The 16,859-nt window shown below is 44.3% G+C and overlaps 1 protein-coding gene across 2 annotated transcripts in view; it reads right to left on the bottom strand.

Annotated features, from left to right (window-relative positions):
* The window catches only part of PCYT2 (phosphate cytidylyltransferase 2, ethanolamine), a 65,576-nt gene that overhangs the window by 19,649 nt on the left and 29,068 nt on the right, over positions 1-16,859 (bottom strand). For both annotated transcript variants that reach the window (XM_033961233.1, XM_033961234.1), the window contains one exon: positions 1,976-2,060. In XM_033961233.1, coding sequence (XP_033817124.1) covers positions 1,976-2,060 — 85 coding nt within the window. The remainder of the gene's footprint in view (positions 1-1,975; positions 2,061-16,859) is intronic.

Here is a 16,859-nt window from a genome sequence, read left to right as displayed (position 1 = left end):
TCCTCTCCTCTAGAGCAGTGTTCTTCAACCGCCAGTCCGTGGAAAATTCCTCCCAGGTGTATAGCAGTGCGGCACCAGTCTTGGCCTCCCCGACTGCGGTGGTGTTGGCAGCAGGCTGCTGTTCCACCCAGCCTTGCGCTCCAGGTGGTGCGCAGGGCCAGCGTGTGGATTGGGGCCATCGGCAACGTGTGGGCCTTCCCTCTACGACAGCTCACTTGTGCAGCGAGAGTCCGCCCATGTGCGGGATGTGTGCAGGCACCCAGCGGTTGAGAGGATGAGTCTGGGTGCAGCTGGTTGAGCCCATGTGGCTGCGGGGTCATGCTGTGTTTGCTGGCTGCCGCCGGGTTGTTGATAGCATCCACGGGTGAGTGAGTGGTGTGGCGCTGGCCCTGAGCTTTCCTGTAGGCGGGCCGCTCACTTGTGGTGACTCGACGGCAGGGCAGCGGGTAGGGGCCTCCGTCTCGTCTTGGGCGGCACGGCCTGCAGTGCAATGCTGTTTGTGCCAGCTTGGGGGGGAGGGGGGCCCCCGAATGTGCAGTGCACGCGGGAGTTTGGGAGCAACTTCCTCTTTCCTCAGAAGCAGCAAAGGACTCAAGGCTGCCTAAGTGAATTGCTGCTGCAAGCAAGTACTGAGAGCTGGAGGGAGGGAAGGGGAGGAAGCCACTGTTGGAGGCTGGGAAGCTGCTGGATAAAGGGAGAGCTGCTACTGGACCTGGAGGGAAGTAGAAGGAGAGATGGTGCTAGGAGGGGAGGAGGGAAAGGGATGGGAAGAGAGTTACTGTTGGATAGGGGGAGGAGGAAAGGTAGAAGGAAAAAAGGAAGGAAACAGCTGGCAGGGAGATTAGAGTAGGGGAAGGGGTAAGGGTGGAATGGAGAGATCAGATGAGGGAAAGGGGAGAGACAGAGGAATGAGAAAGTAGAGAGAGATTGATGCTGGAAAGGGGGGTCAGCAGAGAAATGAGAGAGGGACAAAGATGCTAGATCTGGTGTAGGAGAGATAAAAATAAGAGAGCAGTGAAGCTGGAATGAATCATGTAAAAAGGAGAGAGGGGGCACAGCCTGGATGTAAAGCGGAGAGGGACATAGAAAGAAGGCAGATGCCATATGGAAGGGGGAGAGTGCAGATGCTGGATTGAAGAGACAGGGTAGACACTGGAAGGAAGAGAATGAAAAGATGAAACCAGAGACAATAAAAGGTAGAAAAAAATAATTTCTATTTAGTCATTAGAATATATCAGATTTGAAATATATATCCTGCTGGAGACATAACTGGGGACTGCAAAGCCCAGGCAGTGCTTCTTTAGCTTCCAGCTGGCTTAGGGCTCTCTCTGACCAGGGGGCAGTTGCCCTAGTTGCACTCCCCTAACACTATTCCTGTCATGTGTGACTGCGGTATTGTGTTAGTATGATACATTCTGTAATAATTTGGCTTATTCAGTTTTCTTGATAGTAGAGGGGATATATGTGAAGGGGAGGGGAGACAGGGGTTTTGTTGATCCTTGCTCTGTATATTTGTGTTTATAAAATGAGAATTGTACAGAATATTGTTTCTTTTTATACTTTAATAAAATACGTTCAATATAAAATCATAACTGAGGCTTGTGCAGATGGTATCACATGGTTTGCGGGGACTGAGCTCGCGGAGACGAGGCAGAAACGGGTTTTTTATTTCAGTCTTAGTACTTTGCCGGTCCACAAAATAATTATTTTATTTCCGCCGGTCCATAGGTGTAGAAAGGTTGAAGAACACTGCTCTAGATTATACATGTTCAGGTCTTCCAGTCTCTTCTCGTAAGTCTTTTGGCAAAACCCCCCTACTATTTTCATCGCCTCCCTCTGAACCGCTGTGCATCTGGTTATACTGCTTAAGGCTAGTCTGCCTAGAACCTGTTCATATCAAAAATCCTTGAACTCATGCAAGAGACTAACAAGTGCCTCAAGCTCTTCCAGCCTGGGCAAGGTGGGACCAACTCACAATGTTGCTGTGATGTGATTTGGTCATGAGAAGCATTCTGCCCACCAGGTCTGTCGTGGACACGCCTTGGGTGCGCTTACACTCCCTGCAAAACAAAACAAACCAAAGCCACACTCAGCTTGATCGAGCAACTTTCTGTGGTTACAATCAAAGCTACAGGACTCCTCATTTCTAGACTTAGCAATCCTACACAAAATACTGAGAAAGGAAGAAATGGCCTCATATTAATCATTGACAGCAAGCAGAAGGCATCTCGTGTCTCTTCTATGTGCAGAAACCAGAGAACAAAGCAACACATGCACATAGGGTTACCAGATGTCTGGGAAACCCCAGACACATCCTCTTTCCAAAACCCAGCAGTTTGTCCAGATTTTGGAAGGACCCGCGTTCAGGGCCACGTCTGGAGGGCCTCTGAATAGGCGTGGATGCGACGTGACATCATCACATCGCTCGGAGGCCCTCCAGATGCAGCGCCAAGCTTGGGGAAGAAGAGACAAAATTCATGTGGGGTAGGGCTGTGGTCAAATGTCTTTTTGGATGTGATTGTATGCCAAAAGGTGACAGAGAAAGCTAGAAGGATGTTAGGATGCATAGGGAGAGAGGGATGGCTAGTAGGAAGAAGGAGGTATAAGACTCTGGTGAGACCTCATTTAGAATATTAAGTACAATTCTGAAGGCTACTAAAATGGTGTGTGGTCTTCATCATAAGGCATATGGGGACAGACTTAAAGATCTCAATCTGTATACTTTTGAGGAAAGGCGGGAGAGGGGAGATATGATAGAGACGTTTAAATACCTACATGCCGTAAATGCACATGAGTCGAGTCTCTTTCATTTGAAAGGAAACTTTGCAATGAGAGGGCATAGGATGAAGTGAAGAGGTGATTGGCTCTGGAGTAATCTAAGGAAATACTTTTTTACAGAAAGGGTGGGAGATGCGTGGAACAGTCTCCTGGAAGAGGTGGTAGAGACAGAGACAATGTATGAATTCAAAAGGGCCTGGGCTAGGCATGTAGGATCTCTTAGAGAGACGAAGAGATAATGGTTACTGCAGATGGGCAGACTGGATGGGCCATTTGGCCTTTATCTGCCTTCATGTTTCTATTAACATAAGAATAGCCTTACTGGGCCAGACCAATGGTCCATCAAGCCCAGTAGCCCATTCTCACGGTGGCCAATCCAGGTCACTAGTACCTGGCCAAAACCTAAGGTGTAGCAATATAGCACAGTTACTTACCGTAACAGGTGTTATCCAGGGACAGCAGGCAGATATTCTTGACTGATGGGTGACGGCACCGACGGAGCCCCGGTACGGACAATTTTAGAGTGATTGCACTCTAAGAACTTGGAAAGTTCTAGTAGGCCGCACCGCGCACGTGCGAGTGCCTTCCTGCCTGACAGAGGCGCGCGGTCCCCAGTTAGGATAAGCCAGCTAAGAAGCCAACCCGGGGAGGTGGGTGGGACGCAAGAATATCTGTCTGCTGTCCCTGGATAACACCTGTTACGGTAAGTAACTGTGCTTTATCCCAGGACAAGCAGGCAGCATATTCTTGACTGATGGGTGACCTCCAAGCTAACAAAAAGAGGGATGGTGGGAAGGTTGGCCATTAGGAAAACAAATTTTGCAAAACAGATTGGCCGAAGTGTCCATCCCGTCTGGAGAAAGCATCCAGACAATAATGAGATGTAAAAGTATGAACTGAGGACCAAGTAGCAGCCTTGCAGATTTCCTCAATAGGCGTGGAGCGGAGGAAAGCCACAGATGCTGCCATAGCTCGAACTCTATGGGCCGTGACAGAACCTTCCAGTGTCAGTCCGGTCTGAGCATAACAGAAAGAAATGCACGCTGCCAGCCAATTAGACAACGTACATTTAGAAACAGGACGTCCCAATTTATTCGGATCAAAGGACAGAAAGAGTTGGGGAGCTGATCTGTGGGGCTTAGTACGCTTTAAATAGTAAGCCAGAGCCCGCTTACAGTCCAAAGTATGCAGAGCTTGTTCTCCAGAATGAGAGTGAGGTTTCGGAAAGAAGACAGGCAGAACAATGGATTGGTTGAGATGGAATTCCGAGACAACCTTAGGGAGAAACTTTGGATGTGTACGCAGAACCACCTTGTCATGATGAAAGACTGTATAAGGTGGATCAGCAACTAGTGCATGTAGCTCACTGACCCTCCTGGCAGAGGTAAGAGCAATAAGGAAAAATACCTTCCAAGTGAGAAACTTGAAAGGAGCGGTAGCCAAAGGTTCAAAAGGAGGCTTCATTAAGGCGGAAAGAACCACATTGAGATCCCAGATTACCGGAGGGGCTTTGAGAGGTGGTTTCACATTGAAAAGACCCCGCATGAATCTGGACACCAAGGGATGAGCCGAGAGAAGTTTTCCATGAACTGGCTCATGAAAAGCAGCAATAGCACTGAGGTGGACTCTGATGGAAGTAGACTTGAGGCCAGAGTCAGACAAAGAAAGAAGATAATCCAATAAGGTCTCCACTGCAAGGGAAGTGGGATCTTGATGATGAAGAAGACACCAGGAAGAAAACCGTGTCCACTTCTGATGGTAACAATGCAGAGTGGCCGGTTTACTGGAGGCATCCAGAATGGAACGAACGGGCTGAGACAAAAGAGTATCATGAGAAGTCAGCCCGAGAGAAACCAAGCTGTCAGGTGCAGAGACGGAAGGTTGGGATGCAAAAGGGTCTCCTGATGTTGCGTAAGCAGAGAAGGAAACAGTGGAAGAAGGAAAGGCTCCCTGGAACTGAGTTGAAGTAGAAGGGAGAACCAATGTTGCCTGGGCCACCGTGGAGCAATCAGAATCATGGTGGCTCGTTTCCTCTTGAGCTTGAACAAGGTTCGTAACATGAGAGGCAGAGGAGGGAAAGCGTACAGGAACAGATTGGACCAATCGAGGAGAAATGCATCCGCTGCCAGACGGTGAGGGGAGTAGAGTCTGGAGCAGAATAGGGGCAGCTGGTGATTGTGAGGAGCTGCAAAGAGGTCTATCTGAGGAGTGCCCCACTGAGCGAAGATGGACTGAAGAGTTAAAGGATCGAGTGTCCACTCGTGAGGCTGGAGAATTCTGCTGAGCTTGTCCGCTAAGAAATTCTGTTCTCCCTGAATGTAGATAGCTTTCAGGAATAGTTGGTGATCTGTGGCCCAAGCCCAAATCTTCTGGGCTTCCTGGCACAAGAGGCGAGAGCCTGTCCCACCCTGCTTGTTGATGTAGTACATCGCAACTTGATTGTCTGTGCACAGCAGGAGGACCTGAGGAAAGAGAAGATGTTGGAAGGCCTTGAGGGCATAAAACATCGCTCTGAGTTCCAGGAAATTGATGTGATGTTTCATTTCCTGGGCTGTCCAAAGTCCTTGAGTTTGGAATTCGTTCAAATGAGCTCCCCAGGCATAAGGGGAGGCGTCGGTGGTGATGACAAGTTGATGAGGAGGTAGATGAAACAGAAGACCTCTGGAAAGATTTGAGGATATCAACCACCATTGTAGAGACTGACGAAGAGATGATGTCACAGATATGTGTTGTGAGCAAGGATCCATCGCTTGGGACCACTGGGTAGCTAGGGTCCATTGAGGAGTGTGCAGGTGAAGACGTGCGAGGGGTGTGACATGAACTGTGGAGGCCATGTGACCCAAGAGTATCATCATTTGCTTGGCAGAGATGGAACGTTGTGGAAGCACCTGCTGACATAGAGATTGAAGAGTTTGAAGACGGTTGGATGGCAGGAATGCTCTCATGAGGACTGTGTCCAGCACCGCTCCAATGAATTGAAGTCTCTGAGTGGGGATGAGATGAGATTTGGGTAGATTGATCTCGAACCCCAGAAGCTGTAGAAACAGGATGGTTTGGTTGGTGGCCAGGAGCACTGTTTGAGATGAATTGGCCTTGATTAACCAATCGTCCAGATAAGGAAAGACTTGAAGGTGGTGAGAGCGTAGAAAGGCAGCCACCACAATCAGACATTTGGTGAACACTCTTGGAGAGGAGGCAAGACCGAAGGGCAGCACCTTGTATTGGTAATGACAATGATTGATCATGAAGCGGAGGTACTGTCTGGAGGCCAGATTGACCGGAATGTGAGTGTATGCCTTTTTGAGATCGAGGGAGCATAGCCAGTCGCTTTGATGGAGAAGAGGATAAAGAGTTGCCAGAGAAAGCATCTTGAATTTCTCCTTGACCAAGCATTTGTTGAGATCGCGAAGATCTAGGGTGGGTCTGAGATCCCCTGTTTTTTTGGGGACCAGAAAATAACGGGAGTAGAATCCCTGCCCCTTCTGATCTAGAGGAACTTCCTCTATGGCGTTCAGGAGGAGGAGGGATTGAACCTCCTGAAGAAGGAGAGAAGACTGAGAGGTGTTCAAAGCAGACTCTCTTGGCAGACTTTGTGCAGGACGTGTCTGAAAGTTGAGAGAGTAGCCGTGGCGGATGATGTTGAGGACCCACTGATCCGATGTGATGTTCTCCCAACGGCTGGTGTAACAAGAAAGACGTCCTCCTATGGGTCGAGGGAGATTGGCAGATGGTGGAATACTGGCTATGCTTTGGAGAACCACGTCAAAAGGGTTGGGTAGACTTTTGTGGTGGAGGAGGCTTCACCTGTTGCTGCTGGGCTGGCCTAGGTGGTTGTTGCTGTTGCTGACGCTGACGTCTAGGCTGTTGAGTAGCCGGTGGCAAGGGACGGGCAGCATAGCGGCGCTGGTAGGCAGATTGTTGGCGAAAAGGCCGAGCAGGTGGAGTCTTTTTCTTAGTCTTCAGGAGAGTATCCCACCGAGTCTCATGGGCAGACAGCTTTTGTGTAGTGGAATCCATGGACTCTCCGAAGAGCTCATCACCCAAGCAGGGAGCATTTGCTAGGCGGTCCTGATGATTTACATCGAGCTCTGAGACTCTGAGCCATGCCAACCGACGCATGGCAACAGACATAGCCTTGGCCCTAGAAGTCAATTCAAATGTGTCATAAATTGACCGAACTAGGAACTTGCGTAACTGGAGAAGAGAAGTAGAGCAGGCATGAAATGCAGATTTCTTGCGGTCAGGGAGGTACTTTTCAAAAGCAGCCATGTTTTGAATGAGGTGCTTTAAATAAAATGAAAAATGAAAAGCGTAGTTCCCTGACCTATTGGCTAACATGGCATTCTGATATAAACGTTTGCCAAATTTGTCCATGGCTTTTCCTTCTCTGCCAGGAGGGACTGAGGCATACACACTAGCTCCCGCTGATTTCTTAAGTGTGGATTCCACCAAAAGAGACTCATGCAGGAGCTGAGGTTTGTCAAAACCAGGGATAGGGATAACCTTGTATAAGGAGTCCAATTTACGAGGAGCTCCCGGTACAGTCAGGGGAGTCTCTAAATTTTTATAAAAAGTCTCTCTTAAGATGTCATGGAGAGGAAGTTTGAGAAATTCCCTTGGAGGCTGGTCAAAGTCCAGAGCATCAAGGAATGCCTTGGATTTCTTCGACTCAGCCTCCAAGGGAATAGAAAGTGATTCACACATCTCTTTTAAGAAAGAGGTAAAAGATGTGGAATCCTGCTTAGAAGAGGGATCAGCAACAAGATGATCCTCTTCATCAGAGGAACACTCACCCTCAGACAGAAAGGGCTCTTCAGAGTCACCCCACAAATCAGGGTCCCGAATCTGAGAGCCACGGTCTCGAGACTCCGGAGTGGAGGGTTCCAGATGTCGGGTTTTGCGCACCGACTTACCCGACCTCATAGACACGGTACTAGGAGATGTGACATGCTGTGTCGGTACCGAAGTCTGCACCGCCTGGTGTTGAGCTCTCGGTTCCGGTGCTAAGATTGGCATCGAAGTCGAGGAAGCAGTGTGAACCGGTACCGACAAAGTGGATGCCGATAAAGGAGGGCGCTCCACTGTCGGTACCGGTGGCTCAGACCGGACCGGGACTGGAAGGCTCGGTGTCAAAAGTGCGGGAAGGAGTTGTTGCAACTGCTCCTTAAGTTGCACTTGCAGCACAGCAGCAATCCGCTCGTCTAGCGAAGGCACCGGTACCGCCTTTTTCTTCTGCGGTACCTGTGGTGCCGCTCTACGCTCCGAGGATGAGGAACCCGATGTCGAGGGGCTCACCTCAATAGGAGCGGAGCGCTTCCGTGGGCGCCTCGAGGTCCGCAGGATTGGACTCGCTGCTACTGAGACCGGAGGACGCTCCAACGGAGATGGCTTCTTAGCCGGCTTACCTGAGTGTTGCGGCGTCGACGAAGTGGGTGCCGACTGAGGTGGTGCCGATGCCGGTGTCGATGTCGCAGGGTCAGACATATCGGCACCGAAAAGCAAACGTTGTTGGATTTGTCGGTTTTTTAATGTACGTTTTTTCAAAGTGGCACAGCGGGTGCAGGTAGAAGCCTGATGTTCTGGACCCAGGCACTGTAAGCACCAATTGTGCGGGTCCGTAAGAGAGATAGGCCGTGCACACCGCTGGCACTTTTTAAAACCTGGCTGGGGAGGCATGAAAGGAAAAACGGCTTCTGCCAAATCGAAGGCCGAGGTCTCGATGGCGGCAGTAGGCCCCGCCGGGGCAAAACCGACGAAATGAAGAAAAAAGAAAAAAACTGTTTTTTTTTTTAAAAGAAAATAACAAAAGAAAAAAAGGAAATATAATTTCCAAAAAGATTTCGCGAGCGGGAAGGCGACAGAAAAATATCTTTTATTTTTTTTTATAATTCTTTATTCATTTTCATATTTTACATGAAGTGTACAAAATATTGAGTTACAACTAATGAATACACAATATCACTTTTATATCTATTACATAATATTCTGAACAAATTTTTTTATCCCCTCTCCCACCCCCCACCCTTCAAGTACTTTCCAATCACCTTATACATATTGTATACTATATTATAACATGTTATGTAAAATTATTTTCACTACCCCCCCCTCCATGTGTGCCATAAAGAAGACAAGAAAAAGAAGAAGATAAATCCTACTATTCATTCAGTACAATACTTTGTCAATGGCCCCCATATTTTTATAAATTTAGGATATGTCCCTCTTTGTATTGCTATTGCTCTTTCCATTTTGAATATATGACAAATTGTATTCCACCAAAATGTATAATTAAGGTTACTATGATTCTTCCAGTTATTGGTTATATGCTGAATGGCAACCCCTGTCATGACTAGTAAAAGCTTGTTATTTTCTGGTGAAATTTGACTTTTTTTTCTCATCATCATTCCAAATAACACTGTATCATATGATATTGCTACATGATTTTCCATCAATTTATTAATTTGTGGCCAAATTGCATTCCAAAAACTTTTAATGTACGGACAATGATACAGTAAATGATCCAACGTCCCAGGTTCCAGATTACAGTGCCAGCATTTATTGGACTTAGAACTATCTAATTTTTGCAAACGTGTAGGGGTCCAAAAAGCTCTATGTAATAAAAAGAACCAAGTTTGTCTCATAGATGCTGACACTGTACATCTCATTCTCCAAGACCAAATTAGTGGCCATTGAGATGCAGTAATTTGATGCTTAATCTCAATGCTCCAAATTTCTCTTAGACCATTTTTTGGTTTTTTATTCAAATATCCAGATATTAATTTATACCACAATGCAGCTTGATGCCCTAGGAAGTCTGCTTGAAAACATAAGAACTCTAAACTATATTGATTATTCAATGTTTTCCATTCAGGGAACCCAACCTGAATGGCCTGCTTCAATTGCAACCATTTAAAACTTTGTGTTTTACTAAGACCAAATCTATGAAAATTCCAGCAGTTTACCTTCCGAAATAACATCATTCAGAGATCTAATGCCTGCAATAATCCATTCCTTCCAAAGGATTTGAGCTCCGCCAATTTTAATCTTGGAGTTTATCCATAAAGACTGATTAGTTGACTTGTTTATTGGGACAGGTGTTAATTTACTAATAAACCTCAACGTTTTCCAAGTATCCATTAATATCTTATTTTCTCTGTATCTTCTAGGCATGTTGATACTTGGAAGATGAACTAAATTTAGGGGAAACATAAGGCACCATTCCAAATATAACCAATCCGGTGCATTATCTATCAGTTCTGGGAGGATCCAATACATACCCTGACGTAAAATATAGGCTTCATGGTACCTATAAAAATTTGGAAAATTTACCCCTCCCTCCTTAATTGATTTTTGCAAAGATACCAAAGCTATTCTATGCGTTTTACCAAGCCAAAGAAATTTCGTTAAAATGCTATTAAGCTTTTTATAAAAGGACCCCTGAAAATAAATAGGTATCATACTCATTTGGTAGCAAACTACAGGCAAGATCATCATTTTAATAGTTTGAACTCTCCCCCACCAAGAAAGATGTAACGGATTCCATTGCTCACATAACTCTGTAACTCTTTTCAATACAAATTTTTTATTTTCTTTTACTGTATCTTTAATTGTATTTTTAACTTGAATGCCAAGATATTTAAATCCTTCTTTCCATATGAACGGAAAAGCGTCAAATAATCCTTTTACACAATGAACATTTAAAGGTATAAGTTCAGACTTACTCCAATTAATTTTATAACCTGAAAATTTGCCAAACATATCAATTAATTCCAATAGACAAGATAAGGTAGACTCTGGATTCCTCAAATAAAGTAAAATATCATCCGCATAAGCCGAAATTTTATATTCCATATCAGAATATGGAATACCCTGTATCCCCCTTGCTTGCTGTATTGCTAACAATAAGGGTTCTAATACAACATCAAATAACAAAGGAGATAAAGGACAACCTTGTCTAACTCCCCTCTGCAAATGAAAATCATCAGATATCATATTATTAATATTTAATCTTGCAATCGGGAAGCTATACAATGTTTTTACCATTTGTATAAATCCAGAACCTATACCAAACCATTCTAAAGCCTGATACATAAAATTCCATTCTACCCTATCAAACGCTTTTTCTGCATCCAAGGAAACTGTAAAAGCCGGTTCATCCATTTTTTTAAAATAAATTTAACATATGAAACAATAATCTAGAGTTATTAGAGGAATGTCTTTTAGCAACGAAACCCGTCTGATGCGTGTCTATAATATGTGGGAGAGCTTTGGCTAATCTCAAAGCCAAAATTTTAGCCAATAGTTTATTATCCACATTTATTAAAGATATAGGCCTGTAGTTTGAAACCAAAGTAGGATCTTTATTTGGCTTAGGCAAAACAATTACTATTGATTCAGCCATAGTACCTTTAATATCACCTTTTATAAGTTGTGTCTGATATAAATTTAGTAAATATGGGGAAAGGACATTTTGAAATGTTTTATAAAATTCTACTGTATAACCATCACCACCTGGAGCGGATCCAACTCTAAGAGATCTCAATGCTGTTTCTAATTCTTTTAATGATATAGGTTCATCTAAACTCCGTTTTATATGATCAGGAACTTTAGGTCCAATAATTAAATCTAAAAAATTTTTACCATCTTTTTGCCTCTCCAAATAAGGCTCGGAAGAATACAGGTCCTTATAAAATTTTAGAAATTGCTTTAAAATTATATCCGTTTGATTGGTTATTATACCATTATCATCTTTTATCCCATTAATGTTAGTTCTTCTTTTTTTTTTGCTTTAAGATAATTTGCCAATAATCTTCCCGCCTTATTAGAATTTCCTTAATACATTGTCTGTTTGGAAAACAAATCTCTTCTTATCATTTTTGAAGCTAATTCGTTATATTTACCTTTTGCTTTCAAAAGAGCTTGTAATACATCATGTTCCCATTTGCTTACCAATTTAGTTTCTAGTATTTTAATTTCTTTTTCTAACTCTATATACTGTTTTTTAATCTGTTTCCTAATAAAAGCCGAATATGATATAATATGACCTCTCATAGTCGTTTTAAAAGCGTCCCATACATTTTCAATAGATGTATCTTCCACTAAATTAATTTGAAAGAAATCACTAATTTGTGTTTTAAAATTTTCCAAAAATTTTTCATCCACAAGCAATGCATTATCAAATCTCCAAAGAGGTCTTCTATTTTCTAATTGATCTAATTGTAAATCTATCCATACTTCCGCATGATCCGAAATGATAATGGGATCAATGGAAGCCTTAATCACTTGCTGCACCTTATGTGATGAAATAAAAATATAATCTATTCTTGAAAATGATTTATGAACCTGTGAACAAAATGAAAATTCCTGATCATTAAAATGAAGAATACGCCATATATCCTTCAAATCACATGATTGAACCAAATTATCTAAACCTAAAGATTTTATACTTTTACCTGGTTTTTTATCCATTAATGGATCCATTACAGCATTAAAATCTCCAGCCACCACTAAATTAGAAGCAGCCAGTGGTAACAACATACTCTGCAATTTTTTAAAGAATTCTGATTGATTCGAATTAGGGGCATATATATTGAACAACGTCAGGGCATTATTTCCCATACTTATATCAACATGTAGCCATCTTCCATGTGGGTCCGAATTTACTATCTTAAAATTGGCCATACACTTTTTATTTATAAGAACTGCTACTCCTGCTATTTTACCCTCTGCTGGAGCAAAAAAACATTCTTTCACCCACCCACCTGTTAGTTTCTGTGATTCCTTTATATTAAGATGGGTCTCCTGCAGACAATAAACATCCGCGTTTTACTTCTTTAAAAATGATAATACCTTTTTCCTTTTGATTACATGATTCAGGCCATTGACATTAATAGAAAATATCTTAAAAGACATAATATATTTTATACTCCTTATCATAATCTTCCTCTTCCCTTCTTCCATAACTAAGATCTAAAAAACTTCTCCCCATGGCACACATTCTTACCTCCAAATTACCCAATCCCTTATTAATCTTTTCCTTAATCATCCTAGTACGGACCTTTATGTGAAGAAAATCAATAAAAACAAGAGAAAAAGGAAGCCGATATGGTTCTCCAACCTAGTGGTTGAGAAAATAAAGGCGAAAGAGTTGGCGTTCATGAAATATAAAAAAACCCAAGAAGAGGAGAGCAGAAAGGACTACAGGGTGAAACTTGAAAGAAGCCAAGAGAGAGATACGTTTGGCGAAGGCACAGGCGGAAGAACAAATGGCTAAAAATGTAAAAAAGGGAGATAAAAATTTTTTCAGATATATTAGTGAAAGGAGGAAGATAAAAAATGGAATTGCTAGGCTAAAAGATGCTGGGAACAAATATGTGGAGAGTGATGAGGAGAAAGCAAATGTGCTAAACAAATACTTCTGTTCTGTGTTCACAGAAGAAAATCCTGGAGAAGGACCGAGATTGTCCTGGCAAAGTTACACGAGAAAATGGAGTAGATTCTGCGCCGTTCACGGAGGAGGGTGTTTATGAGCAACTTGAAAAACTGAAGGTGGACAAAGCGATGGGACCAGACGGGATCCATCCCAGGATACTAAGGGAACTCAGAGAGGTTCTGGCGAGTCCTATTAAAGACTTGTTCAACAAATCTCTGGAGACGGGAGTGATTCCTGGGGATTGGAGGAGAGCGGATGTGGTCCCTATTCATAAAAGTGGTCACAAGGATGAAGCAGGAAACTACAGGCCGGTGAGCCTCACTTCAGTTGTTGGAAAAATAATGGAAGTGTTGCTGAAAGAAAGGATAGTATATTTTCTTGAATCTAATGGGTTACAGGATCCGAGGCAACATGGCTTTACAAAAGGTAAATCGTGCCAAACGAACCTGATTGAATTTTTTGATTGGGTGACCAGAGAGCTGGATCGAGGACATATGCTAGATGTAATTTACTTGGATTTCAGCAAAGCCTTTGATACAGTTCCTCATAGGAGGCTGTTGAACAAACTTGAAGGGCTGAAGTTAGGACCCAAAGTGGTGAACTGGGTCAGAAACTGGCTATCGGATAGACGCCAGAGGGTGGTGGTTAATGGAAGTCGCTCGAAGGAAGGAAAGGTGACTAGTGGAGTCCCTCAGGGTTCGGTGCTGGGGCCAATCCTGTTCAATATGTATGTAAGTGACATTGCTGAAGGGTTAGAAGGAAAAGTGTGCCTTTTTGCAGATGATACCAAGATTTGTAACAGAGTAGACACCGAAGAGGGAGTGGAAAATATGAAAAAGGATCTGCAAAAGTTAGAGGAATGGTCTAATGCCTGGCAACTAAAATTCAATGCAAAGAAATGCAGAGTAATGCATTTGGGGATTAATAATAGGAAGGAACCGTATATGCTGGGAGGAGAGAAGCTGATATGCACGGACGGGGAGAGGGACCTTGGGGTGATAGTGTCCGAAGATCTAAAGGCGAAAAAACAGTGTGACAAGGCAGTGGCTGCTGCCAGAAGGATTCTGGGCTGTATAAAGAGAGGCGTAGTCAGTAGAAGGAAGAAGGTGTTGATGCCCCTGTACAGGTCATTGGTGAGGCCCCACTTGGAGTATTGTGTTCAGTTTTGGAGACCGTATCTGGCGAAAGATGTAAGAAGACTTGAGGCGGTCCAGAGGAGGGCGACGAAAATGATAGGAGGCTTGCGCCAGAAGACGTATGAGGAGAGACTGGAAGCCCTGAATATGTATACCCTAGAGGAAAGGAGAGACAGGGGAGATATGATTCAGACGTTCAAATACTTAAAGGGTATTAACGTAGAACAAAATCTTTTCCAGAGAAAGGAAAATGGTAAAACCAGAGGACATAATTTGAGGTTGAGGGGTGGTAGATTCAGGGGCAATGTTAGGAAATTCTACTTTACGGAGAGGGTGATGGATGCCTGGAATGCGCTCCCGAGAGAGGTGGTGGAGAGTAAAACTGTGACTGAGTTCAAAGAAGCGTGGGATGAACACAGAAGATTTAGAATCAGAAAATAATATTAAAGATTGAACTAGGCCAGTTACTGGGCAGACTTGTACGGTCTGTGTCTGTGCATGGCCGTTTGGAGGAGGATGGGCAGGGGAGGGCTTCAATGGCTGGGAGGGTGTAGATGGGCTGGAGTAAGTCTTAACAGAGATTTCGGCAGTTGGAACCCAAGCACAGTACCGGTAAAAGCTTTGGATTCTCGCCCAGAAATAGCTAAGAAGAAAAAAAAAAAAAAAAAATTTAAATTGAATCAGGTTGGGCAGACTGGATGGACCATTCGGGTCTTTATCTGCCGTCATCTACTATGTTACTATGTTACTATGTTATAGTAATATCAACAGTACAGCCCACCCCTAAGAAGCGCAGAGTGGTGGTCATCGGAGATTCGCTGCTGAGGGGCACCGAGGGACCAATCTGCAGACCAGACCTACAATCAAGAGAGGTCTGCTGTTTGCCAGGGGCCAGGATCCGGGATGTCACTGCTTGCATTGACAGACTCATCAAGCCCCGAGACCACTTCCCCATGGTTCTAATCCACGTCGGAACCAACGACACCGCAAGGAGCAGCCCGGACAGCATACCTGAAGACTTCAGGGCCCTGGGGGAGAAGCTGAGGAGGATGGATGCGCAGGTAGTCTTCTCCTCGATTCTCCCAGTGAGGGGCAAGGGCAGAGCCAGAGAGGATCGAATACAAAGGGCGAACGACTGGCTGCGAGGATGGTGCAAGGAGATGAACTTCGGGTTTCTGCACCATGGAGAAGCATTGCAAGGACTACAGGGACACGACGGGCTACACCTAACCAGAAGAGGGAAGAATGTCCTTGGACACCGCCTAGCCCGCCTACTCCACAGGGCTTTAAACTAGGTAAGTCGGGGGAGGGTACAGGCACAAACAACATACCAGGCGAACTAAAATGCCAATACATTTATGAGGCTGAGGAAAGTAGACACCGAAATTCTGGGTCAGGGGTGAGTGCACACACTTTTGAGTCGGGAGTAGGGTCACATCATATTTATGGGTCACATTGTAATTCCGGGTCTAGGGGGAGTACACACTGTAGTTCTGGGTATATGGGGAGTACACATTGTGGTTCTGAGCCTCAGGAAAGCACAAATAACACAAACAATGCTAAAGGTGTTCAAATAGCTCAAACAGGAATATCCCCACTGAGACATAACAAAAATATAACATGGAGGGCTATGTACGTCAACGCACACAGTTTAGGAAACAAGATCCTGGAAATTGGAAACAGAAATAAGGAATGCCGACCTGGATGTGGTGGTGATATCCGAAACCTGGCTCACAGACTCCCACGGGTGGGACATGGTCATACCGGGTTACAACTTGCTTCGCCGGGACAGAGAGGGTAGGAAGGGAGGGGGTGTAGCATTATATACTAAAGATGACATTAAGGTCACGAGAATCCCAGATGTCCAGTATACTGGGGAATCCCTTTGGGTTAATTTGGCCAGAGGGAAGAACAAATGCTTGTATCTTGGCGTAATTTACAGACCCCCAAGACAACAGGATGACCTGGATATGGAAATAATCGAAGATATAGAAAATATCACCTTGCGTGGGGACACAGTATTGCTAGGTGACTTCAACATGCCTGATGTGGACTGGGTTACACTTACCTCTGCTTCCGGCAGCAGCAGGAGGCTATTAAACTCTATGAAAGGAGCAAGCCTCAGGCAACTGGTGTTGGAACCGACAAGGGATCAGGCAATACTGGACCTGATACTTACCAATGGAGAAAGTGTCACAGAGGTCTCGGTGGGCGACACATTGGCCTCCAGTGATCACAACATGGTATGGTTCAATATCAGGAAAGGTTTCACTAAATCTACTACACTAACCAAAGTCCTCAAATTCAAGGACACAAATTTCAAAGAAATGGGAGACTTCGTTCACCAGGCGCTACAAAGCCAAGAAGAAACCGATAACGTGGAAGACATGTGGTCGACTTTGAAAGCAACCATACAAGAAGCAACAAACCGCTATGTAAAATCAGTAAGTAAACGGCGAAGGAACAAGAAGCCACAGTGGTTTACTGCGGAGATCTCAGACCTGATCAAGGAGAAG

This window comes from Geotrypetes seraphini, chromosome 10 (genome assembly GCF_902459505.1).
Source record: "Geotrypetes seraphini chromosome 10, aGeoSer1.1, whole genome shotgun sequence".
Taxonomy (NCBI): domain Eukaryota; kingdom Metazoa; phylum Chordata; class Amphibia; order Gymnophiona; family Dermophiidae; genus Geotrypetes; species Geotrypetes seraphini.
This window is presented reverse-complemented; position numbering and strand designations above follow the sequence as displayed.